This window comes from Fusarium venenatum, assembly GCF_020744135.1.
Source record: "Fusarium venenatum strain MPI-CAGE-CH-0201 chromosome Unknown EDB82scaffold_3, whole genome shotgun sequence".
Lineage (NCBI taxonomy): Eukaryota > Fungi > Ascomycota > Sordariomycetes > Hypocreales > Nectriaceae > Fusarium > Fusarium venenatum.
Genome location: NW_027072131.1, coordinates 2,804,195 through 2,830,886, shown reverse-complemented (window position 1 = coordinate 2,830,886; position 26,692 = coordinate 2,804,195). Strand labels below are relative to the sequence as shown.

General features: G+C 47.9%; 6 protein-coding genes across 6 annotated transcripts; 5 read left to right on the top strand and 1 right to left on the bottom strand.

Annotated features, from left to right (window-relative positions):
- The first annotated feature begins 842 nt into the window (after nt 1-842).
- On the top strand, nt 843-4,991 carry EDB82DRAFT_231911 (DNA polymerase family B-domain-containing protein). The gene is made up of 3 exons (XM_025727176.2): nt 843-2,083; nt 2,132-3,945; nt 4,045-4,991. The coding sequence occupies exons 1-3, from the start codon at nt 1,325-1,327 to the stop codon at nt 4,784-4,786; spliced, it is 3,315 nt and encodes a 1,104-aa protein (XP_025581670.2). The 5' UTR covers nt 843-1,324; the 3' UTR covers nt 4,787-4,991.
- A 2,912-nt stretch (nt 4,992-7,903) lies between these two features.
- On the top strand, nt 7,904-9,429 carry EDB82DRAFT_526710 (Glutamate/Leucine/Phenylalanine/Valine dehydrogenase-domain-containing protein; the record flags this gene model as incomplete). The annotated part of the gene is made up of 3 exons (XM_025727175.2): nt 7,904-7,949; nt 8,006-8,281; nt 8,396-9,429. The coding sequence occupies 3 exons, from the start codon at nt 7,904-7,906 to the stop codon at nt 9,427-9,429; spliced, it is 1,356 nt and encodes a 451-aa protein (XP_025581669.2).
- A 1,114-nt stretch (nt 9,430-10,543) lies between these two features.
- On the top strand, nt 10,544-11,998 carry EDB82DRAFT_505486 (CoA-transferase family III domain-containing protein). Its single transcript, XM_065608745.1, has 2 exons — nt 10,544-10,705; nt 10,752-11,998. Exons 1-2 carry the CDS (start codon nt 10,636-10,638, stop codon nt 11,891-11,893), a joined length of 1,212 nt encoding a protein of 403 aa, XP_065463906.1. The 5' UTR covers nt 10,544-10,635; the 3' UTR covers nt 11,894-11,998.
- Nucleotides 11,999-12,204: 206 nt separating this feature from the next.
- EDB82DRAFT_505484 (WD40-repeat-containing domain protein) lies at nt 12,205-14,790 on the bottom strand. The gene is made up of 3 exons (XM_065608744.1): nt 13,612-14,790; nt 13,159-13,562; nt 12,205-13,105 (listed from the first exon to the last, which is right to left on the bottom strand). The coding sequence occupies exons 1-3, from the start codon at nt 14,594-14,596 to the stop codon at nt 12,473-12,475; spliced, it is 2,022 nt and encodes a 673-aa protein (XP_065463905.1). The 5' UTR covers nt 14,597-14,790; the 3' UTR covers nt 12,205-12,472.
- A 1,713-nt stretch (nt 14,791-16,503) lies between these two features.
- On the top strand, nt 16,504-19,062 carry EDB82DRAFT_231723 (Dynamin central region-domain-containing protein). The gene is made up of 6 exons (XM_025727172.2): nt 16,504-16,666; nt 16,719-16,853; nt 16,923-18,309; nt 18,366-18,624; nt 18,680-18,764; nt 18,817-19,062. The coding sequence occupies exons 1-6, from the start codon at nt 16,614-16,616 to the stop codon at nt 18,983-18,985; spliced, it is 2,088 nt and encodes a 695-aa protein (XP_025581666.1). The 5' UTR covers nt 16,504-16,613; the 3' UTR covers nt 18,986-19,062.
- A 5,071-nt stretch (nt 19,063-24,133) lies between these two features.
- On the top strand, nt 24,134-26,300 carry EDB82DRAFT_231712 (uncharacterized protein). The gene is made up of 4 exons (XM_065607265.1): nt 24,134-24,385; nt 24,453-24,605; nt 24,690-26,062; nt 26,123-26,300. The coding sequence occupies exons 1-4, from the start codon at nt 24,314-24,316 to the stop codon at nt 26,199-26,201; spliced, it is 1,677 nt and encodes a 558-aa protein (XP_065463904.1). The 5' UTR covers nt 24,134-24,313; the 3' UTR covers nt 26,202-26,300.
- Nucleotides 26,301-26,692: the final 392 nt, after the last annotated feature.

Sequence of the window (26,692 nt, the reverse complement as noted above, 5' to 3'; positions counted from 1 at the left end):
GCATGGCTCTAGACAGCGGCATGCATATTGCACAGCATTGGCATTGTTGGGCAAACGTGGTATTGCTCCCTTGACCTTGCTAGGACTGATGGATGTTAGTTCTTGTTTTATAGTGTTAATTCATGAAGCAATGACATATTCATATATATCTCGTTCGTAATATAGCCATAGTATTCGAATCGGTACTTTTCGGAACAGGCGTGTATTGTGATACTGGGACTGTTTACGGGTAGTATTCTGATTAGGAATATATCAGGCATTTCACCAATACAAACACACCTACATGGATGCAAGACATGGGTTGGCAATTCTATTACATGAGCTTGCAGCTCTTGGCTTTGGTCAGGCTTGACCAACATATCATATCATGCGATACCCCGCATGTTGTTACGTGTGTGAATGGAAGGGATGGCACACCTTGTCTGCTTGTTTGATGATTTATCACTGCGGTAGTATAAATGGTACTCTTACCTCCTGTCCTTTCCCTGGTCATCTGTGAATGTGTGCAATCTCTTCCACAATGGCTTAAGACGACTATACATATCCTAAGATTGAGAAGGTAGGGATTCGCTATTTATTATGCGGCATGGAAATCCGCAGTGTCCTGCAAGTAAGTCTTTGGAAGCTTTACTTTACGTTTTCTCATGATGAATGCTTTACAATGCATGGCTTAGCTGAATATCCCGAAAGGGGCTACGGATGCTTTTAGAATGGATGTCTGAACATGTTATTTTCTCATTACACAATCAGTTATTTTATGGCAGCATTACTGACTGAAAAGTATAGACGTTACATAAGGGGTCAATTCTGAACGACTCAAGTAACATTGTTGGAATAGATATGTAGTCAATCCTTGGGCCGATTATGAGAAAAATAGTTCTGAGACAATTTACAGTTTTGAGAAGAAAAAAAGAAGAAGAAGAAGAAAACCTCAAATCTCTATCATGACAATTTGGCCATTAGTGAAATCGATTCAAACAACGTTGATACCTCGTCTTGTAGCTCTATGCCAGCGCGAAACCACGTGACTAACGCTTACACGACTCGAGTGGGTTCTTCACGTCACGCTTTTCGAGTCGCGCTACGCGGTAGCTATCAATTAAAGTCGTGTCATTGAATCTAAACCCACCAAGAAATCTCCCCTGTTAGAGTCTCCCCTCCAACCGTTTAGTGTCAACAATCAGAATCGACCAAAGAATTCCTCAATCACTTTTTATCTTCATCCTTGTGTATGCGGATGTGATTGTTGAATAATCCCTTTCCTTTCTTTCACTCCTTTTCTGTTCTTTCTTACAAAGCATAGCATTTGCCATCAGCCGCTATCATGGCAAGCGCAATTGCTTCCCATAAGCGAGTCCTGAGCGAGAACAACGCTCGTCAGAATATCACATCCTCTCCAGCTTCAACAAAAAAACGCAAGGTCGATGCAGTCCCCTCGTCCCCCGCCGCCGCTCGGGTCCCCGGCTCTCAGAATGACCACCGATCCAAGATGGCGTCCAGTCAGCCAAAGAGCGCTTTCGAATCAGAAGTCCTCGAGAAACTCAGCCAGGACTTATCGGACAGGAAACGAAACAGTACCGAAAAAGATCAAGCATGGGATCGACCACCCGTAGTCGACTTCGTCCCGGAGCGTGACAATCTCTGCTTCCAGGCTATCGAGGCTGAGGAGGGCACATTGCATGGCGGACGAGCCACCGTCAAGCTCTTTGGCGTGAACGAGGCAGGAAATTCGGTCATGTTGCATGTTACCGACTTCAAGCATTATCTCTACGTCCCCGCTCCAGTGAACTTCCAGCCTCAGGATTGCGCAGCTTTCAAAGCCTACCTGGAGACACAGGTTGCCCAGCACCAACCCTCGATCCACTCCGTTGCTTTCGCCATGAGAGAAAACATCTACGGATTCCAGGGCAACCAGTCCAAACCATACTTGAAAGTCACCGTGACCGACCCCAAGTTTATAAACAAAGTCCGAACGACTATCCAGAGTGGCAATGCGAACTGGAAGGGAATGTGGAGGAATGATGGTGAAGTTCAAACTTTCGACAACCTACAATATTTGCTGCGATTTATGGTTGACTGCAAGGTAAGGACTCCCATGTGACTTGATAATCTAATCCTAACATCCAAATAGGTCCGAGGAATGTCATGGGTCGAAGCCCCAGCAAAGACGTATAAGCTTATCAACGACCACATCCGCCAGTCGAACTGTCAGATTGAAGCCGAAGTTAGTTATCTTGATCTCATCGCACACGAGCCAGTCGGCGAATGGTCGAAAATGGCTCCTCTGCGTATTCTATCCTTTGATATCGAATGTGCTGGTCGCAAGGGTATCTTTCCAGAGGCGAACCACGACCCCGTTATTCAAATCGCCAATATTGTCACCAAATATGGAGAGAAGAAGCCCTTTGTTCGAAACGTGTTTTGCTTGCAAGAGACAAGTTCTATTGTAGCAACTCAGATTCTTGCATATGAAAAGGAGGAGAAGATGCTTAGCGACTGGCAAAAGTTTCTGATCAGAACAGACCCTGACATCATTACGGGCTACAATATTTCAAACTTTGATTTCCCGTACCTGCTGGACCGAGCCAAGCATCTCAAAGTAGCTGGTTTTGAACACTGGACTCGAATCCCCAGCATGCAATCCCGAGCCAAGGAGACCAACTTTTCTAGCAAGCAGATGGGCAACCGAGACACTAAAGCTACCAACACGAACGGCAGGTTGCAATTAGATCTCCTTCAGCTAGTTCAGCGCGATCATCAACTTCGAAGTTACACTCTGAACTCTGTGTGTGCCAATTTCCTGGGCGAGCAGAAGGAAGATGTGCATCATACCATGATTACCGAACTTTTCAACGGCACACCTGAGTCCCGAAGACGTCTTGCGTTATACTGCTTGAAGGATGCATACCTCCCGCAGAGACTGATGGACAAACTTTCGTGCTTAGAAAACTACACTGAGATGGCAAGAGTCACAGGTGTGCCCTTTAACTTCTTGCTGTCTCGAGGTCAGCAAGTCAAGTTCGTCAGTCAGCTGTTCCGAAAAGCACTGGAACAGAAACTCGTTATCCCCAACCTCAAGTCTGAAGCTTCTGATGAGCAATACGAGGGTGCTACAGTCATCGAGCCCACCCGAGGTTACTACGATGTTCCAATTGCCACTCTGGATTTCGCATCTTTGTACCCAAGTATCATGCAAGCTCATAACCTTTGCTACACCACGTTGGTCAGCAAGAAAGCAATTGAAGCTTTCAATCTCCAGAAAGACGAGGATTACATTGTCACCCCCAACGGCGATACTTTTGTGACGACCAAGCAACGCAAGGGTTTACTAGCGCAGATTCTCGAGGAATTGCTTGCTGCGCGTAAACAGGCCAAGCGTGAACTAGCCGTTGAGACAGACCCCTTCAAAAAGGCTGTGTTGAACGGTCGACAGCTGGCTTTGAAGATCAGCGCAAATAGTGTGTACGGTTTAACGGGTGCAACGACAGGAAAGCTTCCTTGCCTTGAAATTGCCAGTAGTACAACGAGTTTTGGCCGAAAAATGATTGAGAAGACTAAGGAAGAAGTGGAAAGTCGCTACAACATCGCCAACGGATACTCACACGACGCCCAGGTCATCTATGGTGACACTGATTCGGTCATGATCAAGTTTGGTACCAAAGACCTCCAGGAGGCCATGAGGCTTGGAGAAGAAGCATCGAAATACGTGTCGGAAAAGTTTGTGAAGCCAATCAAGCTTGAATTCGAAAAGGTATATTTTCCATACCTACTCATCAACAAGAAGCGATATGCAGGTCTATACTGGACCAAACCAGAGAAGTACGACAAGATGGACACCAAGGGTATCGAGACGGTGCGCCGTGACAATTGTCTCTTGGTACAGACCGTGATTGAAAAGGTCCTACGAATGATTCTGATCGATCAAGATGTTCCAGGTGCACAAGAGTAAGTTCTCCCTCCGATCATGCTCCATCATGCACAAGGTTGTCAAGCCTTATCTGGTGGCACAGGGCGAAAGCGGGATGCTAACGGAAGATTCACTAGGTACGTCAAAGAGACGATTGCAGATCTACTGCAAAATAAGGTCGACATGTCGAAATTGGTCATCACAAAAGCCCTTACAAAAGACGATTATGCCGCAAAGCAAGCCCACGTCGAGCTGGCGCAACGGATGAAGAAGCGAGATGCAGGCTCGGCGCCGGGACTCGGCGACCGAGTGGCCTACGTCATGATCCGAGGTCCTGCCGGCGCCAAAAACTTCGAGAAGTCGGAGGACCCCATCTACGTTCTTGAGCACAACGTGCCGATAGACACGCGCTACTACCTAGACAACCAGCTAGCCAAGCCACTTGGGCGTATTTTCGAACCGATTCTCGGGGAGACCAAGGCGCGATCTCTACTTACAGGCGACCACACTCGTGTCATTTCGGTAGCAGCTCCTACAGTTGGAGGTCTCATGAAATTCGCCAAGAAGACACAGACATGCATGGGCTGCAAGAAGCCTCTGACAGGAAAAGAGGAGTCCGAGGGAGCGGTATGCTCCAATTGTGCACCTCGAGTCGGAGAGCTTTACAAGAAGACGCTTGATCGCGTCTCAGACCTTGAGGTGCGCTTCGGACGACTGTGGACCCAATGTCAACGCTGCCAGGGTAGCATGCACTGCGAGGTTATCTGCAGTAGTAAAGATTGCCCCATCTTCTATATGCGCATGAAAGCTAAGAAGGATCTCGAGGACGCTGGTCGCGAGCTCACTCGCTTTGATGCTGATCAGGCGGCCATGTGGTGAGGAAGAGTAACTGCAGATCGAGGTTTGTTTCTTGAGATGTGGTTTGATAAAACGATATAAGCTGTGTAATGCAAGAGCTGCTGTTGGAAGAGTGGTCAGTGATAGGTATATCGTATGTATAGTCGCAAGGATGAGATTGACGGCTCTACATAGTTATTTTATGTACGTAAGGCGTTTTGGGGTTTCGAGCTGGAGCTCAACTTTGCTACAGATATTACTACATTTATGTCAGACAGAATAGAGCATATGATATTGGACATAAATTTACGGTTCAAGGATATTTCTTTAACGAGCGGCATGACCAATTAGTGAGATCAGTTCACTGCTAAGTTGGCAGAAAGCAATGATGGATTAACATGTGCAATGGAATCATTTGCATCTCCTTTGAGGCAAAGAGATGAATGGCATGATTACTCGACCCATGTGTTTTTGAGGGCTTTTACCCCTTGCTCTACGGAGTAGTTGAAGTTCCTTGGAAATACATACTCCGCGGGAGCGAATCCTGGAACTGGCCGTGAATAGACCGAAGACATTGTACTAGTAATTGACTGGTGTTGAGGTTTATAAAAGAACGAGAAGTTTTCGGCATGGTAAGTGAGGATAGACGGAATGGATCGGAACGGAGTCATGCTCAATGCCCAAGAGTAAGGATCATGGTATGAGGGGTGTAGGTGGGGGTCAAAGTCATGATGGAAGTGAAGGGTCGGAGATAATTTTCATGGACAAATAGATTCATGATAGTAGTGGTCAAAGCCCAAAGAACAGTCCTGGTCTTTGGTGGTTCGGTGGTTTGTTCCGGACATTTTACTGTAAACGGTGGCACTCGGAGGGATTCCGAAGTGTAGGACTAAGTTCAGTTCGAGTGGACATGTATCTCCGGATGGATCTGTGAGATCAGATCCGTAAACGGCGGACCAGAATCATTTACTGTACAGCGAGTAAGTTGCTAGAGAGGCGGCCTCGGGCAAAATAGTAGCGAAGGGTGAAACGGCGGGAGACTAAGGGTGGCTAATCGGTCCGGGGACGGGGAGGTATTGATGAGAGAATATTGGCCTCCCCGGATTTTACAGTATGATCCCAGCAATTGTCTAGTCCTAGTATCCCCGCCATCAAGAGACAAGAGGCGAGGCACGGTTCGGGAAAGGATTTCGGTAACGTATGATGGGTGGCCTGGGGTTGACTGTGTCATGGTTTGATAGTGTAGTAGATCTTTTTTTGTGAAGAGCAAAGATAAAGAGTGTCATTGGCTGAAGTGTGAGTTGATGTCAATTCATTCTTCAAACAAGATGACAAGGCGACCAATGAGAATGGCATGATAGTATCTAGACTTACATAAGTACTGTACTGTAACAGTTCAGGGTCCGGGGGGAGTGCCGATATGTGCTTGAGAATGAATTGGACCAGGATGATAATTTACCAGCAACTAGAAAACTGCAGGTTCGCATGGTCGGAGGAAGAGGCCGGGGAGGAAGAGGAGAGAGACAAAGAAACTAGGGTAGCATGCGCAAGATGCGCTGCAGGTGCAGCGGTATTCCCGCATAGTTACGACGTTTCTGATTCGACCAAAACCAAGATTAATTTCCTTTCCTGGATGTTGAATAGTTGTTTGGATTCAGAATTGGTAATGGATTGTTTGATTTGATGCGCTTGGTCGGGCTAAGATCCCGGGAGCTTGGCTGTTGATGCAATTGACACGCGACAGACAGTTTAATGTTTAGATTTAGGTTATTATGAGGCAGGTAGATAAATTATGGCGGCTAAAATGATATTGTCACGACTTGATGCATTTTATTACCCTACATGTTGACCAACCTGGAATACAGCAAGAGACTCGCAGTGATAACTGTCGATGGAGTTGACTGAGAATACCCTTACTTGAGGGTCTACAATGAAACAACCAGTTCAACTTGACGCAGAGCAATGCCTAAAAACGAATATCGATGATTGATGCTGATGATTTCATCAAAACCAAGATAAGGTGGTCAGTAATATGAAGTAACCCCCACTACACGGGAAAAGAGCGACAGTGGCGCGCGTGGAGGTTGCCTTTAGCACAGAGCGAATGGAAAAGATCTGATAATGAAACGGAATAATGAGGGTTGGCTAATAATAACCGTATCATGATGGATGAATGGCTCGAGATTGATCTTTACTAGACAGGGAATGGCCACGCATGGCTGTAACTAACTTTGTACCAAGACGGTAGGCAGGACCTACATCACCGACAGGGAGAGCGAATATCGGAGGGTGAAGATCCAATAGGTGTCTAAGCACTAGGAGGCAGCGGCAGATTAGCTACTAAGCTACCTGCAGTGCTACCATGTAATGATTGCATTGTTGATGTGCGCGACATATGAGAGATCCAATTGATGGTGGGGAATAGACGGCGGCGTTTCTACCGATGGAAGGACTCTCTGTGCGGCATATGAGGATACCCTTGGGTGGATTGTTAGTGGTTATCACATGTCGACGATGAAAGTCTACCATCAACAACAGAATAATTAATCAACTGTAAATACCAGTAGTTACCTTAGGCAGGTAAGTACTACTGATTGCAGAAATAAAGCATTGTTAATTTATCTCTCAATTATAAAAAGCCATTTGCAATGTGTTATAAAACCCCCGGGTGTACTCTCTAATCCCTGGTGTGAGTGGGGTACTGGGGTTTATCGGGAACGACCAAGATTAGGCCAGGGTGTGTCTTGTCACTCGATTAGATGGGATAATAGTAATGCGGGTGCGTATCGAGTGAGCTTTTTTATTCTATCTATCTCTGAACACGGCAGTCGAGGTACTTGGATATACTCCCGCTTTACCTGCCGCCTTCATGTACTGTCTTCCGCTCCTCCCCTTTGATATGGATATGGATATCGGATGCGGACACGGACGGGACGGGGACGTGGGTGCAATGACGGAAAGAGCCAGAGGATAATTGATGTGCCCATCTCAACAACCATATAAACCTCGAGGCCCTTCGTCTTCCATTCGAGTTAACTACCTCTTCATCTCACTCTTGTGCAACACATTAAATATATCGAATCTGTCAGAAACAGTCCTCAAAAACCAGACATCGACTATAAACTCCTTCGATATACACCCCAAATGCAGCTGAACACTATGTCTCATCTTCCTCAAGAGCCCGAGTTCGAGCAGGCTTACGGCGGTAAGCAATCTAATCCACAGTAAACCAAGAAACTCGATTCTAACTTGAACTCTTAGAGCTCGCCTCTGCCCTCGAGAACAGCTCCCTCTTCAACGAGCACCCTGAGTACCGCACTGCTCTCGCTGTTGCCGCTATTCCTGAGCGTGTCATCCAGTTCCGCATCGTCTGGGAAGACGACAAGGGCAACCTCCAGGTCAACCGTGGCTACCGCGTCCAATTCAACTCTGCTCTCGGTCCCTACAAGGGCGGTCTCCGATTCCACCCCAGCGTCAACCTGTCCATCCTCAAGTTCCTTGGTTTCGAGCAGATCTTCAAGAATGCCCTGACTGGCCGTAAGTAACCTCTTCGCCGCGCTTATTTGGGCCCTTAATCGTTCCTGCATATTGCGGGGTAACGGGAGTGGCTCAGAGCAACATGAGAAATAGATTTACTAACAAAGCTTTTAGTTAACATGGGTGGTGGCAAGGGTGGTGCCGACTTCGACCCCAAGGGCAAGTCCGATGCTGAGATCCGACGATTTTGCCAGGCCTTCATGACTGAGCTGTCCAAGCACATTGGTGCCGAGACTGATGTTCCTGCTGGTGATATTGGTGTTGGTGGCCGCGAGATCGGCTACCTCTTCGGTGCTTACCGCAAGCTTCGCAACCGCTGGGAGGGTGTCCTTACCGGTAAGGGTCTCTCTTGGGGTGGCAGCTTGATCCGACCTGAGGCCACTGGCTACGGTCTTGTCTACTATGTCGACTACATGCTCAAGCATGCCAACCGTGGCAGCTTCGAGGGCAAGCGTGTTGCTCTCTCTGGTTCTGGCAACGTTGCCCAGTACGCTGCTCTCAAGATCATCGAACTTGGTGGTTCCGTCGTCTCTCTGTCTGACTCCAAGGGAGCTCTCGTCGCCAAGGAGGGTTCCTCTTTCACTCCTGAGCAGATCCACAACATTGCCGCCCTCAAGATTAAGCACCAGTCCCTGACTGCTTTTGAGCACCAGGACAAGTTCACTTGGATCGAGGGTGCCCGCCCTTGGGTCCATGTTGGCAAGGTTGACATTGCTCTCCCCAGTGCTACTCAGAACGAGGTCAACAAGGAGGAAGCCCAGGCCCTCCTGGAGGCTGGTGCTTTCATCGTTGCCGAGGGTTCCAACATGGGTTGCACTGCTGATGCCATTGACGTCTTTGAGGCTCACCGCAAGGAGAAGGGTGCACAGGCTCTTTGGTACGCTCCAGGAAAGGCCTCCAACTGTGGTGGTGTCGCCGTTTCTGGTCTTGAGATGGCCCAGAACAGCCAGCGTATCCAGTGGTCCGAGAAGGAGGTTGATGACCGCCTTAAGGCCATCATGAAGGATGCCTTCGTCGCCGGCCTTGAGACCGCCCAGAAGTATGTCGAAGCCAAGGAGGGCGAGCTTCCCAGCTTGGTCGCCGGTAGCAACATTGCTGGCTTCATCAAGGTTGCTGAAGCCATGCACAACCAGGGCGACTGGTACTAGGATGGACAATCCGGGAAAGCATGAGGCGAGAGATCCGAGACTAACAGGAAGACCGTTATACCCGAGCTGAGCTCACATCAAGGTTATTTGGTCCTTCAGAACTCTCACAAAGTCTCTGCTTATTTCTGCATGGAATGGCGTTCTCTTTGGCACTATCTGGGCATGCATTCTGTAGGGCGTTGGAGGGGTTCAAGAATGGAACATTGTCTTTACTTTTCTTCTAGATAGACTGGATTGGATTTTGCGATTTGTTTACTTTTCTATAGCCCGGTAGTACTCAGAATAAAAGAAGATACTTTATTCAAACATATGATGCCACCGTGAAACTTCTATAAATGTGACCATGGCCCTTTTGATATGTAAACACTACTCAGATAATATCTTTCATGTCCAATCCTAGCCGATTCCTTATTGTTTTATGACGAGAATTCAGAGAAGTATCGCGATGGTGATTTTCACGTTCAACAGCTTCATACACCATAACTTTGTATAGTAATGATGACGGCGGAATATGGCCTTGCAATATGATTTTAGTAAGAAATGTCTCGACCCAGATGTTGATTTCGCAATAAACCAACCTGGATGAGTGATTGCACAGTGACAAGTCAGTCACGTATAGTGACTAAAATTGGGTAAGGCTCTGCGTCGAGAGCATCGCGCCTCGGTCAATGGTGACAGAACAAAGGCGCAGATTCAAGATCTATCAAGGACATGGCATGAAGTATAGACTTGCTGTCAGCCAAGCATATCACAGCCTTATCCAGGACTGTCATATCCCAGAGAGCCGATCTAATACTCCCCCACTCCCACTCCCACTTTCACTTACTCGAAATAGAAGTTACTACGTCTACGCCTGACCAGAACAGCTAGAAGGTCCTTGTACTACATCCCCTTATTCAACGCCTTACCTTGCCTTGCTGTATAGTATGTACTCTTCTGTACTGCCATGTAAGACTTGAGTTGATAGCCGCCATGGCCCCCACTTTGCCGCGCCGTGGGTAAAATGTCAGGGGTCATGGGCCGAGTGCGCGGGATAACCAGGGCCGGAGGTGGAACCTCGGTTTGTGATGGTATCGCGGGGTAGTAGCTTGACATTCTTTTAAGTTGATAAAGACTTAACATAGAACATACTCTTATATATATATATTTAATACCATAGTTGTTAAATTGCATCCATTTTCCCGTCTTTTAAAGACTGCAACGTTAATGCCCAATATGACAAGCCCTCCTCCTTTAACCGGCATCAAGGTACTGGAATTTGCTGGTCTTGCTCCTGGTGAGTCCTCCGGAGCCAATAATATGCTTGTTTAACTTAGGTTTAGGCCCCTATGCTGGCATGCTTCTGGCCGACGCAGGCGCTTCAGTCCTTCGCATTGACCGCGCATCGTCCGGCGCATCGCGTCCAACAGAGGACGTGTTGGCCAGACACAAGGCGTCCATCTCCGTGGACCTCAAGTCAGAACGTGGCATATCTCTAATAAAGCGCCTAGCCGTAAGTGTAGATGTTCTCATCGATCCCTTCCGTCCTGGTGTTCTTGAGAAGCTTGGTCTGGGTCCAGACGCACTGTGCACCCTCAACAAGAGACTCATCTACAGTAGAATGACTGGCTTCCGTCGCGATGGAAAGTATGCACTCATGGCAGGCCATGATATAAACTATCTCGCTGTTTCGGGAACACTAAGTATGCTGGGAAGAGACGGAGAGAAGCCGCATCCACCGATGAATATCCTTGCAGACTTTGCTGGTGGAGGAGCCATACTGTTTCAAGGAATCTTGATGGCTGTCATGTCGAGACAGTCATCTGGATGCGGACAGGTTGTCGAGGCAAACATGGTAGACGGAAGCTCACATCTGACAACCTTTCCTCGGATGGGACTCAAGACGCCGATAGGGAACAGAGGTCGAGGAAAGAATCTCCTCGACGGGGCTGCCCCATTTTACGACACATACATAACCTCTGACGGAAAGTATATGGCCGTCGGTGCTCTAGAGCCACAATTCTTCGCAGCGCTGCTCAAAGGTCTTGGACTTGCGAATCAAGGGTGGGAAGGAGACCAACAGGATAGAACGCGCTGGCCCGAACTGCACAAGTTAATGGCCGACACGTTCCGCAGTAAAGCCCGTACCGAGTGGGAGGCCATATTTGACGGTACAGATGCGTGTTGTACTCCTGTACTGGAGTACAGTGAACTTGAGACGGATCATAATCGGGAGGGCGATCAACGGCCGGCGGTAACGTTGCGAGAGACGCCGTGTTTAGCCGTGAAAGAGGGTGTCGGGCATGTCGACCCGGTTCGATTTGGACAAGGACCTGGTGTGCCTGGAAATGGATACAAAGCAAATTTGCTGAAGCCAGGAGCGGGAGGAGAAGAAGTGCTGAGGCGATGGATGGGGTGGGAGAACGGAAGGGAGTATGCGTCGCATCTCGGGGGTCTGGTGCTGAAAGAGACGTCAAAGCTTTGATTTGAATGGCTTAATATTGATCAGTAACTATGATTCAGACGATGTAGTCTTAATCAATCAGTCTTTGTAAAACTTTAAGAAAAATACATCTTTCGCCAGCTTAACCGATTTCTATATTGCTTAGCGTGATATTTTATACGAAAACAAAAAACAATAACAATAAAAATAGATAGCCCAGTCTTCAGGATACCAGAAAGATTAACCGCTGGAACTATAAGAGATGAAATTAGTTGATCAGTGTATGCTCCTTAGACTATAGTTCTTAGACTACTTATTTTCATAACCTAAGACTTACAAGGCTAACTTTTCTACTATCTAGCCAGTTTCAGGAGAGGAATTCTGTATGTATTTATGCTATAGCCCTCTAGAACTTATGTATAGGTAATGGTGATCTTGTACTTGACCCTTCTTTCTCCAGAACAGAAACTCCACCAAAACCATGCTATCTTTCGTCTCTATCCCAAGTGTTGGCATCGTTGGCACGGTTCTGAAGGTATCGGGCTCGAATTTCGGCGCTGTGCGATTTGTTGGTCCAACTTGGCGACTGTTAGCTATTTAATCAACCATTGCAAAGACTACTCACATCTTCAGTCGGCCATCGTCCCCGCAAGATGCTATGACATAAGGATCGGTGGGATTCCACGCAACGGCGTTGCAACGAGGGTGGTGCCCAGGCAGCCGTTCTATTGCCGCGCCTGTGTTCTTGTGCCATATTAGAATATTCCCATCTTCGCTACCACTCACGACAAAACTCTCGTTGGCTCCGCCAAAAGAGCTGCGTATCATGTAATCACCACCTGTGTGTCCGAAGAATTTCTGCACCGAATTGCGTGTCACAAGGTCAATAAGCTGGGCCTCGCCGTCGGATTTGTTAATGAGCAAATGACGTGAGTCTTGACTGATGCTTACGGACGTTGGTCGGTTGTTAAGCTCCATATCAAACTCAAGTTCATGTGTGGTGGCGTTGTAGACGTGAATTCTTCGTTCGTTGTCGAGAGCCACGAGCCATCGGCCATCAGGCGATCCACATAGATCCTCGACGCGATGCTTCTTTCCCCAATCGTATACCTCACTACCTGTGTGTAGGTTTATTGTGCGCAAGCTCGATGCAGGATCTAATGTACCGAGAACAAAGGACCGGTTGTCATGAGCCCAAACACAACCACTGACAGGTTCTGCGAATCTGTTAAACTGCCTTATCAGATGCCCATCCTATATTTCGCGGTTAGCATTGTACCAAGCTAGACAACACATGGATTACTTACGCTAGTAGACCAAAGCCTCGCATATCCATCTCTTGCACAGCATAAAATCATCGAATCATCAGGGCTGAATGACATATTACCAACGCCTTCATCATGACCATCAAGAACCTTTGCAACAGAGAAAGTATGTGTGTCCCATATTACAACCTGCCGACCACTGCCACAGGCAGCCAGCCTCGAACCATCATGTGAGAATTGTACCTGCCAGATCTCATCATTCATGTCAGTGAGGTCCAGCGCCACCTCTGTTGGAAACCATCGTCTGTCACAGAAGTGGTCTGAGTAGAGCGATGGCGATAATGCCTGCGTATGATACAAGCAAGTATCAATCTGGCTCTGCTTAACCTGCTCGAGAAGAACTGCCAGGCGGTTCTCTGGTAGCATTACTGAAGGCGATATGCATTCTTCCTACGTCAGCACGAAGTTCCATGGGGGCATTGCGAATTTACTCACTTGACAACTCTGAGAGGAGCAACTTTCGTGATTGGCCATTGGCACCATCCCAGTCGGCTTTAGCCATAAGATCGTCAACAGAACGACACATCAAAAGACTTGATAAGAAATGCAGTTTCCCAGTATCATGAGAAAGCGGTGTCAGCTCACTTCGGAGTACGACAAGAGCCCGGCTGGTGTCTTTCTGTTCTAGAAGCTCCAGAAACTTCTGTTGTCTTAGCCAGAACCGGATGGCATTGCGATCTGCACTCGGTGCCAGAACAAGCCCGTTTCCTTGACCCTCGGTCTCGAATGACGCCCCAGCAAGAAGCTCTTCAGCCTTGGACCAGGAGCCACTGAGCACTGCTGACCTGAAACCAGCTACAGTCGGGCTCTCCAGTTCGTAGCCGCTTTCGCGGCTTACATTATCAGCGGCAGTTTGATAACCCATATCTGCCAGTGCTTGTATCAACAATCGAGTAACCTCTTCGCGGTTGTGCCCGAAGTATTCGGAGGGCATCCCATGGCCTTTAGTGACTGTGCTATTGTTGTCGCGGTTCGTCGAACCATTCATGGCAGATTTATGACCATTAGTGACCCCCATAGATGGCTCAGTTGAGCCGTTAGAAAAACCTAGAGGAGCACCATTATGGGTATCGAGGATGTCGCTCCCACCCATCGTGTCGTTTTCTCTCCGTCGTTTGGTCGGCGGCTCAGTGAGATCGTTGTCTGGCGCTTGAGAGCTGTCGGGCTGGGGATCGGAGGGGCCGCCAGAAGTCGGAGAACGTCGACGTCGTCCGAGTGCTTGAGTCGGCGTCTGACCCGGAAGTCGTGCAGGGTTGGCAACTGAAGAGTCTATATTCGCGATGCCTGTCCGAGCTCGATTCCGGTTCTGTTGGTGGGCGGAGGAAGGGGTCGAGCTTTGAGTCAAAGAGGCGGTGGAGGAATGATTAGAGTTGATCGTGCTAACGTTAGAAGAAGTCGGAGGAGGGTGAGGATATGGCATGTGACGGGGCAATGCGGTTCAAAGGTGAGAGTAAAGCGCCAGAAGGCACTTGTTTTGTCAGTGTCTTTAGTGACGACAAGTATTGACAAGGCTAGTGTATGCTGATATCAAGCTCTACATTTGGTGTTGAAGGGAGTAACCGAGTTGACGTTGAGATGTTGTTGTTATGTTTAAGATAGAGTCATCTGTTGTCGGTGCAGGTAAGGGAGTAATGTGCTAGGTGCCTGCCACTTCCCGTTCTGTCCGTTCCATCCACCAGGCGTAGGCGGTACCTGGCTTCTGTTTGGGCGGGCTCCATGGTGAGGTCACCCCCGCCATCAGAAGCCCCAGGATCTGGGTACTAAGGTAGACTAGCGGCGTACTTTAGCGAGTAGGTGCACTTACAAAGCATTGAACCTACCTTTCCCCTAGCCCAGCTTCAATTGTCTTCAGTGGCTCAACAGCCAACGCAATTATCTGAATCATAAATAAATACCTACCCGGGTGAGGAGAGGTCTGGAGCAGAGGTGATTTTCGACAGAATGAATACACTCTCTTAGGAAGGATCGATCTTGATAGATAACAGATTTTATAAAGGACAGTCAATTAACAGATCTAACATCAAGATAACAGTCTAAAGGTATAGTAATCTATTCCTTCTTAAAACCTTATACGCAATACATAAAGAGGTCAGAGGTATACCTAAAAAATCAACAAGAGGCAAAAATATTCTATCTTTGTTATAGCAATCGTAACCTAGACCCCCCTTCCTCTCGCTAGGTAGTATGTAAAAGTCAGTATTTATCTAGGCTCTACAAGCAAGACAGCATCTACATACTTTCGCAACTAGTATTTTAATCAAATCAGGAATAAACATAATTTTTTTAACTCTCAGCAATCTCGAGGAGTGATATTCAAAGTTGGGAAAGTAACAGGTATACCTACCCCATGAGGTCAGCACTGTTGTTCCAGATGTAACTATATTCTTTGAAACTAATCTACCAACCTCGACCGCCATTCTGTCTTGTAAGATGGATCTTAGCTTCTTATTAATATCCCTTGTGACTAATGATCCACTCCTCTACATATCTAGGTAGATGATTATCTCACACGCATGATCCTTCCCAGTAACACTATTTCTAGACTTGCGTGATTCTGGGTCATTCACTGGCCTAGTCACCTACTTCCCACTCCTAGGCGAGAACATAAGGGTTCATCGCGAACATGGGGCTTGCTGTGTAAGTGAGTGTAGTACGTCAAACACGATTTTGCAACAGTGTTTTTCTTACATCATGTATGGTGAATCCAAACTGCCGAGTTTCTCCTTGATGCTATGTATAGCAAGTATGTTGATGCTCGCCCATATTCTTAACCGTTTTTTTTTTTTCGACATTGAAAGTTGGGTATCGAGGCGTCCAGCAATAACAGCTAGCTAGCTGCCTGAGCGACCGTATTGCCAGTTTCGTCATTTGGGTTTCTTTAGTACAAGCCTTTGTCAGGCACCCATATATCCCATATACAATCAATTAAGAGCTGACGTTTCCTTCAGGCTGCCAAATTATTAACAACAGGTTCAGCCACAGTAAAGGTTCGGGTAATCACGTGCCTCACTTCCCATTACCATGCTATCACAGGTGATGACAGGCAATATACTACCTGCCCAACCTGCTGCGCCACCTGTGGCACACAATAAGGACGTAATGCGGCGCGCAACTCTTAGTGCCATTAGGCTCGTGAACTCGGTGTCGTCTTGCGAGTCCCTCCTTTATTCTACCAACACCCCGTATTTCCCATATACTACGACCTGCCTCTCCTGAACGTTTTCTACTCTTGCGCTCTACATAAACGGCACCAGTCAACATACATCAGGGCCGTTCCAACGCTTATCGTCAAGACTGCGCAACGCTTCCTACAATCTTCCACGCCGACCGCTTCCCGAAACTCAGCTATCTGCCCCCTCCGCACTGTTCGTTCTCGACACGAAACGGCCATATACACACTTCGAGCTTACATACGAGCTGGGAAATAATACTTGAAGATGAGCGGCTCCCTTGTTTCACAGGGTGGCATCTCGGATCCTGCCCTGATCACGTCAGTTCCTGCTGTAACTCCTACCATGTTCTATCTCTAACCCCCACCGTAGACTCGTGAACAAGCTTCAGGATGTTTTCGCTACTGTTGGTGTCAACAATCCTATTGACTTGCCTCAAATTGCCGTCGTAGGAAGTCAGTCGAGTGGAAAGAGTTCAGTTTTGGAGAATATCGTTGGCCGAGACTTGTGAGTTTGCCCCATACCGCCTATTCTGCGTTGCGTCTTTATGAATATGAAACTGACAATTCTTCTCAGCTTGCCCCGAGGCTCCGGTATCGTAACCCGACGTCCTCTCGTCCTCCAACTCATCAACCGTCCCGCCGAGAGCAATGGCGTTAGCGCCGAGGAGGTCGACACCTCCAACGACAAGCAGGCCAATGCCGACGAGTGGGGAGAGTTCCTTCATGCCCCTGGACAGAAGTTCTATGACTTCTCCAAGATTCGAGACGAAATCTCACGGGAAACAGAAGCCAAGGTCGGGAAAAATGCAGGCATCTCTCCAGCTCCCATCAACCTTCGCATCTACTCTCCCAATGTCCTCACCTTGACCCTCGTCGATTTGCCTGGTCTCACCAAGGTCCCTGTCGGAGACCAGCCCCGCGACATCGAGCGACAAATTCGAGAGATGGTTCTCAAGCACATCGGCAAGTCAAACGCCATCATTCTTGCAGTCACCGCTGCCAACCAAGATTTGGCCAACTCGGACGGTCTCAAACTGGCACGCGAGGTTGACCCTGAGGGACAAAGGACTATCGGTGTTCTGACCAAGGTCGATCTGATGGATGAGGGAACCGACGTTATTGATATTCTGTCCAACCGTGTCATTCCTCTCCGACTGGGCTACGTCCCTGTAGTTAACCGAGGCCAGCGAGATATCGATAACCGAAAGGCCATTAACCAGGCGCTGGAGGCCGAGAAGAATTTCTTCGAGAATCACAAGGCTTACCGTAACAAGAGCTCGTACTGCGGAACCCCTTATCTTGCCCGCAAGCTGAACCTTATTCTCATGATGCACATCAAACAGACCCTGCCAGATATCAAGGCCCGCATCAGCAGCTCTCTTCAAAAGTACTCGGCAGAGCTGGAGAGCCTTGGTCCCTCTATGCTTGGCAACAGTGCCAACATTGTTCTCAACATCATCACAGAGTTTACCAATGAGTGGCGAACAGTTCTGGACGGTAACAACACAGAGCTGTCGAGCACTGAGCTTTCAGGTGGTGCCCGTATCAGTTTTGTCTTCCACGAGCTGTACTCCAATGGTGTCAAGGCCATTGATCCATTTGACGTCGTGAAGGATGTCGACATCCGCACAATTCTCTACAACTCTTCCGGTTCCTCCCCAGCTCTCTTTGTGGGCACCACCGCCTTTGAGCTGATTGTGAAGCAGCAGATCAAGCGCTTGGAAGACCCCAGCTTGAAGTGCGTGTCCCTTGTTTACGACGAGTTGGTACGAATTCTCTCGCAGCTTCTCGGCAAGCAGCTTTACCGCCGGTATCCTTCGTTGAAGGAGAAGATGCATGGCGTCGTCATTGCATTTTTTAAGAAGGCTATGGAGCCCACCAACAAGTTGGTCAGGGATTTGGTATCTATGGAGTCATGCTACGTCAACACTGGCCATCCTGATTTCTTGAATGGTCACCGAGTAGGTCAACCTAATAACCAACTCAATCACTGGAGGATAGCTAACCCCTGTTTTAGGCGATGGCGATGGTAAACGAACGGTACAACCCCAAGCCTGTTCAGGTTGATCCCAAGACAGGCAAACCTATTGCCGGGACTCCCCGAGCTGCGAGCCCGACTGTTCCAGATGGAGAAAATTCTGGCAATTCGGGTTTCTTTGGCAGTTTCTTCGCAGCCAAGAACAAGAAGAAGGCTGCCGCCATGGAAGCCCCTCCCCCTACTCTAAAGGCTTCAGGTACTCTATCAGAGCGCGAGAACATCGAAGTCGAGGTCATCAGTACGTCAACCTGATACTACACGGGTTTAATTGTTTGTTACTAACCGTTACACAGAGCTGCTCATTTCTTCTTACTACAACATTGTCAAGCGTACCATGATTGACATGGTTCCCAAGGCCGTCATGCTGAACCTTGTGCAGTAAGTTCCCCATAACTGTTACCTCTGTGGTTTTGTCTAATCACAGCCGTAGATTTACCAAGGACGAGATGCAACGAGAGCTGCTGGAGAATATGTACCGAACCGACACATTAGACGATCTTCTCAAGGAGAGTGATTTCACCATCCGAAGAAGAAAGGAGTGCCAGCAGATGGTTGAGTCTCTTTCCAAGGCTAGTGAGATTGTCAGCCAAGTACAGTGATGTCGTTCATGAACAAGGCTTCTTATCATCACGTCCCAATTCGGCGTCAGAGTCAGGCTGGGCCCATCTGCAGCCTCTTGTTTCCCCGCGAACCAACCGCTTAAAGGGATCACTGTATAGCAGCACTCCCATGTCACCACATCCCGTGCATCACTATTTTTTTTCGATACCACTACTTTTCAGAAGGAGACCTAGAGTAGACTGCTTAATGACTTGCATTCGATATGCATGATTCGGTGCATGCACATGACAAAGGAGGTGTGGAGGCGCGGCGTCTTTTGGGAGGTTAAGAAAGCGGGAGTAATTGGGGGACTCGTGTTGACCGGATAGCTGGGCCTTTCCTGGCTTCATCTTCGATATTGTGTTTTCTTACGAGTGCTCTTCGAGGGACTCGAAAGATTGTGCGAACACGGGCTTGTAGGTAGAATATATAATCAGTCACCCATTATGCTTCATGCTTCATGCCCCATGCCTGGTGTGGCTCTTGACTGATATAAACTTGCACCAGCCTTGAAGGAATTACGATCCATCACTATCCCGAATCATGATTCGCTTCCCAGTATAAGTTAAGTTGACGAAGCGAGGCCGTGTTGACTTTGACATGTGGAGACGTAACCTCTTCATGATATAGAAGTGGAGTTGCTGTGGAGAGACGGACGGGACGGAGGAGCAAGCCAGTGGAAACTTTGAATAATTAACCAAGAGCAGGCACATATCCGTGAGGCCTGCGCCTAGTGTGGCCTATTGCTGACACTCGTAAGAGCTGAACAAGATGGACTGGCTCGTGACCCAGAGCCTCACCCCAGTTGAGGGAGCATCGTACCTGCATGACCCCCCCCTAGTACACAGCTTCCAATGCTGGGACCAGGGCAGACGGGTGATGGTCATATCAAGCACGGGAAGGCACCATTTGTCACTTGTGCGGCATAAAGACGGGTGCCAGCATACCACAGCCTCAATTTGTGGTGGAGTTGGTATGATTTGACGTCGTGTCCCATGTGCAGGTTGGTAGGCGAACATTCAACGGTCAGCCACAAGGTTTGTGCTGGGTGACGGGCGGTCAGGAACACATTTGCGAGGGATCTGAATAGAAATTCGGCAACTTTACGTTTGCCGAGACGATATTGATTCGCGATTATGTCCTAGTCGGGGCAAAAAGATCGGCGACCTGACCGAGTTTTCTGGCCGCCTTCCTTCGATAGTGGAGAGGGCTAATTGGATCGATATACATGTGCTCAAGTGTCAAAATCCCTAGATCTGAAATTGCTATTGTCCACTCCAACTTTGAAGTGGTGATAATATGAGCCGCATGTGTTGTGCTGAATATTAGGATCAGAGCACAAGCAGTAGCCAGGACATTCGAGGAACGAAACTGAGTCTCAGTATACCCACTGTCCATAAGAGTTTATGGATGGCTGGCCCCAGTTCGTGATGCTGTTGTCCCCAACCGATGAGCAAGCATAGAAAGGAAGGGACAACGAGTATCCTGTGAATAGCTGGCGAGACAGTACCGATTTTGATAAAGGGAAAAAAAGTAATAAGTATGCTTTGAATAAAGAGTACACACAACCTAGTATTCATTGATATCAAGACTGTGTTTATCAAATTAGACAGGCGAAACCTGATAGTTGTACCTGAAGCAGCACGTATTCGGAAAGCTTTTCGAGAAACGCTGTTTATGAACTAGGAGGGATATCTGCTGGACGTACCGCACGACGTCAAAAGCCAGTGTTTGCTACCCATGGTGCCGAAGAGTTTCGGACACCTGAAATAACCAAGTCGCGGTATTTCCTCATAATTGGCGGTGGTGCTCGTCTATTCCGTCCTGCCATCTTACAAGTGCCCAAGGTGCAGTATCGCGATGTGGGGTTTGACTGCTGTCAAGGCTCCATTCGTCCCCTAAGGTTGCTAGGGTTGCTGATACCCTTGTCGATACTTGGATCATCGGTGCATTATCGAGCCACGCAGACCTGAACCCCTGAAGCTAGAGCACAGCACCATGTCAGGAGGACGTGCACAGCAAGGTGGAGGTTAAGCACCGCCGAGGTGCAAACAAAGGACCGAAATACTTATTACTAGATGTAAAGAGTGTGGCTTTCCTATGGCGTTGGAAGAGAGCCGAGACAGTGCCTACGGAAAGACCCTATGATATTCCAGCTCCAGTACAGGATTATTGCCAGTCTGTTCCGAACAAGGGATGGCATAATCCCAACAACGTGAGGATGGGAACGGCTCGGTAGTTGACGGTCGTAAGCAATCTTGATGGAGATGACAACTGCTTTGGGAAGAGGGTGCTGACATGGTGATGTCAAATGTGTTGTTGAGACCCTGAACCATCCTGGAAGTTCCATTATTATTATTATTTCCTCTGCCCCTTGTGAGAAAGCCAAGGACAGCAGGACTGGGACCGGCCGCCGACAGTTTCTGTATCCGGTTGTACATCCATCATGATATAAGCCCATGTAAACGGTCAGGGTCTATCAGAAGTTGAGGGGGTCTGTCTGTCATCTCAGATCAGACCTGCAATCTTAGCTTGTTCCTGCATGACATGTCGGCACTTGATAGTATGTGGACATTGAATAGATAATACAGGTAGCCAATGTGTCTTGGTTGATTTTGGCGCTATAGGCGACACTGGCTCTCTTGGGCTGATGTTAGTCACAATACTATGTATTAATTCAGGAGTTGAAATTTTGGCTCCAAGATCTCAGAGCCAGCACGGGATGGGCCGGCGCCGCGTCTTGGTCGGTTAATTGTCTTCCTTTCGTACTGTGTACATACAGAGGCTTGTGAGTGACAGTTCATATCTCCGACAACAAACCAAGCCTGCAAGCGCGATGTTACAGAGCCAGCGTTTTAGCTTCTATCAAATGCTGACCACCATAAATCTTTCAAAGGGCCGTGGCGTATGTGTCAGTTGTATTGCGGAAAACGTCAACCGCATAGGAGAGATTGTTTGAGTCAGTCAGCATTAGAGTTGTTTCTTTTTTATCCTCTTTCATCTACAAGAAACTTGTTAGCTGCAAAGCATTGCAGCAATGTAGGCCATTGCTTTTTCGATCCATCCTAGCACATCTATCCGTATGTATCCGTACTCCGGAGTACATTACCAGATGACATAGACTGCGGACAGTACCGTACTCTGGGAAACGTCCAAGCATGGATCAACACGCACGGACACTGACCCTAAGGTAGGTAACTAATCATGTCTCAAGCACAGGCCGCACGCACTATGTATGTACAGGGTCGAGCAGGTTGTTGGGTCAGATCCCACTGAATCGGATTATTAACCAGCATCAGTAAAGTATAGGCAGTGTTCCCCCCTGAAAACATGCAGTCATACACACCGGAAAGTATGAGCTCGTAGTAGAATAGCTTGGACCATAGCTGGGCGATCACCCGGGCAATCAAAAGCTGATATGGAAATAACGCGTTGAAGCATCCAACTAAAGCTAAAAACAAAGATGGCGGGCAAAGTAAGTCTTTCTGTGGCAAAAGCAGTCAAGTGGATTCAGGTTGTTAGGTCGTGGCTTGACTACACTTGTATGAGACGAGTGCGATCGAACTAATGCAGCTTTTGCAGACGCAATCTGGCAAACTGCTACAAAGGCACGACCTGAGTCGTGTTCTACAGAGACTTACTCCACTTAAAGGAGATGGACAACGGACAGTTATGAGCTGTACTGTGTTGAGTCTTTTGTCATTTCTGTTGGATTCAGGGTATGCCTGCTTCATTACTACCCAACCAAGGTATACAGACAGTATCATGAGATAAGTTTGTCACAACAGATGATCGATCATTCTGTTAGAATGTATATATGATGATTGATTCTCTTTTAAGCGCAGGTCGTAGTACAATAATGATTGATTTTTATGTAGAAAATGATGACATTGCCTGAGTCAGTATCGCTGGCCATAATTGCTTCACTTACTGACTAGACTACTAAGCTTCTCAGGAATTGCCCGTAAATGGAAAGTATATAGGCTACTAATTAACCAGCCATTGCACTATTCTTCGATAGATATGCATTGATGTAACTGCAGCGACTTGCAAGATTTAATGTATGTAAGTCATAACATCGCGTGCCCATGTAATGTTAGTATACACCTTTTGAGTTTTGGAGAATTTGTATAGTTACCTAAACCTTGGTAGGGGGTGCCTGCGCTCAGTCCTCCCATCTAAAACCAACTTTTGCTGTCCCTGAGCTAAGCCGAAAGTCTATAGCCATACATGCTGCAAGGCCAGTATCCATAGGTAACTAACTGCCTTGCAGCATCCATTTCACGGCATTTTACGATGGCATAACCAGGGAAAGATGCTGATGATGTTGAGGCTGTCTCTTCCCTTCCATTTCTGTTCGAGACGTTAATCTCGCCTGCTTCCCTGTCCAAGTTTCCTTCGTACCTGCCTTAGTACCAGTCCACCCGCATCACCCCTCGCACTTTCCCCCCAACCTTCCATCATGGTGGGGTCTCTCTTTAGTGAACCTCGTGCTAACCATGGATGTCTCATCCAATATGGATAAGCTCAGACTATCTCAGCATGGTCCCCTCCTCCCGCATCCGTCCCATCAACCAGAAAAAGCAGGGGTCGGTCACGGTCGGTTAAACAAATCCAATCCAATGGAAGAAGGGAAGAAGGAAGCAACCAAACACCAATGCCGTACATTTAGTTGATTAATCAGTCAACCGGTCAGTACATATGTGCTACCTACCGACTACTACGTTAACCTAGGTCCCTGCCGTTAAATAAAAAAAACATCAGTCCAGGCATAGCTAAACTTTGAGCAATTCTCGCTTAGGTTTTCTTTAGTTGCTTTAACTTGGTGCTCTTCCTCTCGCACTGGACGACGACCTACGTGTTGACCTACCTTACAACGTGGGACCGTTATAGTACGTACAGTACCTGCATTTGTACCTACCTGCCCTCCAGGCATCTGCTGAAAGCTCATTGCCGAAACCCTCCATTTTCCGGCCGAGTCCCCTTTAGCTTGCATCCGCTTGCCACCAACACCATTGGACCTTTCGATTCTTCTATTTTTCTTCTCTGCATTCCACGTCAACGGTTTCTTCAGCGTCTTTGGTTTGCGCTCGCCTCGCTGTCGATTGCCCGTGCTCTGGTTGTGTTGTTCATTGAGGTCTATTGTCTTTACCCAATATCTCGCCGGGTTATCTCGTCTCCTAATACGCCCTCGCCTATGATACCCTTCTCATGATGCGACTTTGAAATCGCTCGCTCTATTGCTTCCCTCCCTTCCTTTTCGGTACTTTTTGATTCTTTCAGTCCAATCTGCATCGTGATTTCTTCTTCATTGCACTCAACTCAGCATGGATAATTTGGAAGGATTGCTCATGGTCCCCCCCGAACGGGGACAGATTCTCGGTAGAGCTGTTTGGAAGGTTAGTCCCTTTATCGCCTGTCGGCATTCAGTCCCTCTCCGCATCTTTACTGATTTGGGCACAAAAGCTGCGATATGTTGTTGTGGGACGACGTAACACTAGACTTGGCCTTGGTCAATCACAGTCGATATCCAACGGTCGCAATAACAGTCTGGGTGGTGGCAGATCTTTCCCCAAACTGCCTACAGAGGAATCCTGTATTCTCATCTACAAACACAAGGTACATATACCTTTAAGCACAATTTTGCTGCTCCATTCCGACGCTTTTGTTTTAGTCTTCCTGACTGACCTGTTCCAATATTAGGAGGACGCTGAACCAATCCAACAATGGCCGATAAACTCTATCACAGACTGCCAGGTCCAGCAGGTTAATCATCGAAAACAAGGGCCAGTTCTTCCAACCCTTGTCATCTCTATCACCGATAAAGAAAAAAAGCGCCGTTCAAGTCGAGCCGCCGGTCTTATATCTTCGAGCAAAGAGGCTAACGCAACAACTCTCTGGTTTCGTACACCCCCGGATGATCATCATCTAAGTTTACACGAGTGGGCACGCAACATTCTTTCCAGGAAGTCACCTATGAGCCCAGAAAGCCCCATGTCGCCCCAATTCTCAAATCCGTTTGCATCCATGTCTCGCGATACTTCCGAATACTTCTCCCGACCTTCCAGTGGGAACCGATCCGGTCGTTCTGATCTACGCAGCCTTCAGCACAAAAGCTCTACTACTACTCAATCAACAGCAACGACCACGACTACAACCAGAGAAAGACCGCTCACTATTAGTTCCGAATCGCCCAGTCTACGATCAAAGCGCAGCGACGTCTCTTCGCCTTCGAGCAACAACTTCCCAATACAGCAGATGAACTTCCCTATCCCGGGACAGCATTATACTACAGTCCTTCCAACCGATCTGCCATCTCCTATCAACACCACAGGGGACTACCAAGGGGAGTTTATTGAAGGTTGGACATCAGCTCAAGGTAGATCATCGACAATGAGCTCGCCAATCCGAGGTCGCAGCAGTATTGGCTCTCAACCACCGCATCCCTCTATTGCCACAGTGGAATCCAGCTCTCCACCTGGACCACGTGAGACTATCCTTGACAGAGCTTTTCAGATGCGGTGCATTCCTGGTTCAGAGCGAGAGGTACCTGGGGAGGAGAATCTGAGCTCCCTAGCCCGTTTTGACGCATTGATGCGGGAGGCCGATGACAAGATAAAACAGAGGGAAAAAGCAGAGCGGGCTCAGCAAATGGCTATGCGAAGCGCCTTTGAGGCATCTGAAAGCTCCAGCGACGAAGATGACAGTGATTCGGATGATTCGGACGAGGATGCGTATGGTGGTCTACCTGACCGGCGAGGGCCAGCTTTAATACCCTCGACAACGCAGCGTGCACTTCAATTCATTGCTGATCGCGGTGGCCCAGCACCTTTGTCACCATCTGCCCGTTCCTCTGTGTCGAGGGCTCCAATATTACAACAACCGCCTCCAATGCGACCCCATACGGCACATGCTAAAACTAGACCAAGTCCCACACAGCGAACCAACAGTACACCTCATTTGATCGCCAACATGGCCAGGTTGGACGTGACAGCATCTGCCAAGGTGTTGGATGATTCCTCAGTCAGGTCGAACGGAGATAAACGTGTGTCCACATCGAGTACTGCCACCAAGAGGTCAGTTTCACACAAGCTAACTGAGGATTATTGAGAAGCAGCTGCTTACTGTTCATATAGACGAACTTTAGTGGGAGGAGTTCCCGGAGAAGCAGCGAGGTCGCCCTCCAGCACACGCCCCTTTCATGTCGGACACTAAATCTACGAGGATCCGTCTTGTCGACTCTGGATCAAAACCGACCCTTGAAATCAAAACGCTTTATTTGGACGACACAACGGCACTGTCGTCAACAGCAGAGATGATATGCTTCTTTGCATATGCCACATTTATGAGCGATAGTGTATCGGAATCTTTTGACGACTACCGACTCCCTGACTCGACTCTATGTCCCCTCGATGTTGTTGAAGAAAGACCTGACTTTATTTTTCTTGTGCCATGAAGCAATTGCAAGTTACGTCGGTATGTGTAGTTTTGGCGCATATTGCAAGCTTTCTACGATTTCGATACCGAATAATGGCATCGTTATGACGATTCTTATGATGGAGATGAAGGGACTGTTGATTTCATGGCCCCAGGCGTTTTCTGTTCGGATGACTTGTTGTAGTCTCTGTAAGCATGGATTGGTGTTTGCATTTTGGTGTTGAAATTGGCATACATAGACTTTTGGTCAAGGTCATATGACAAGTATT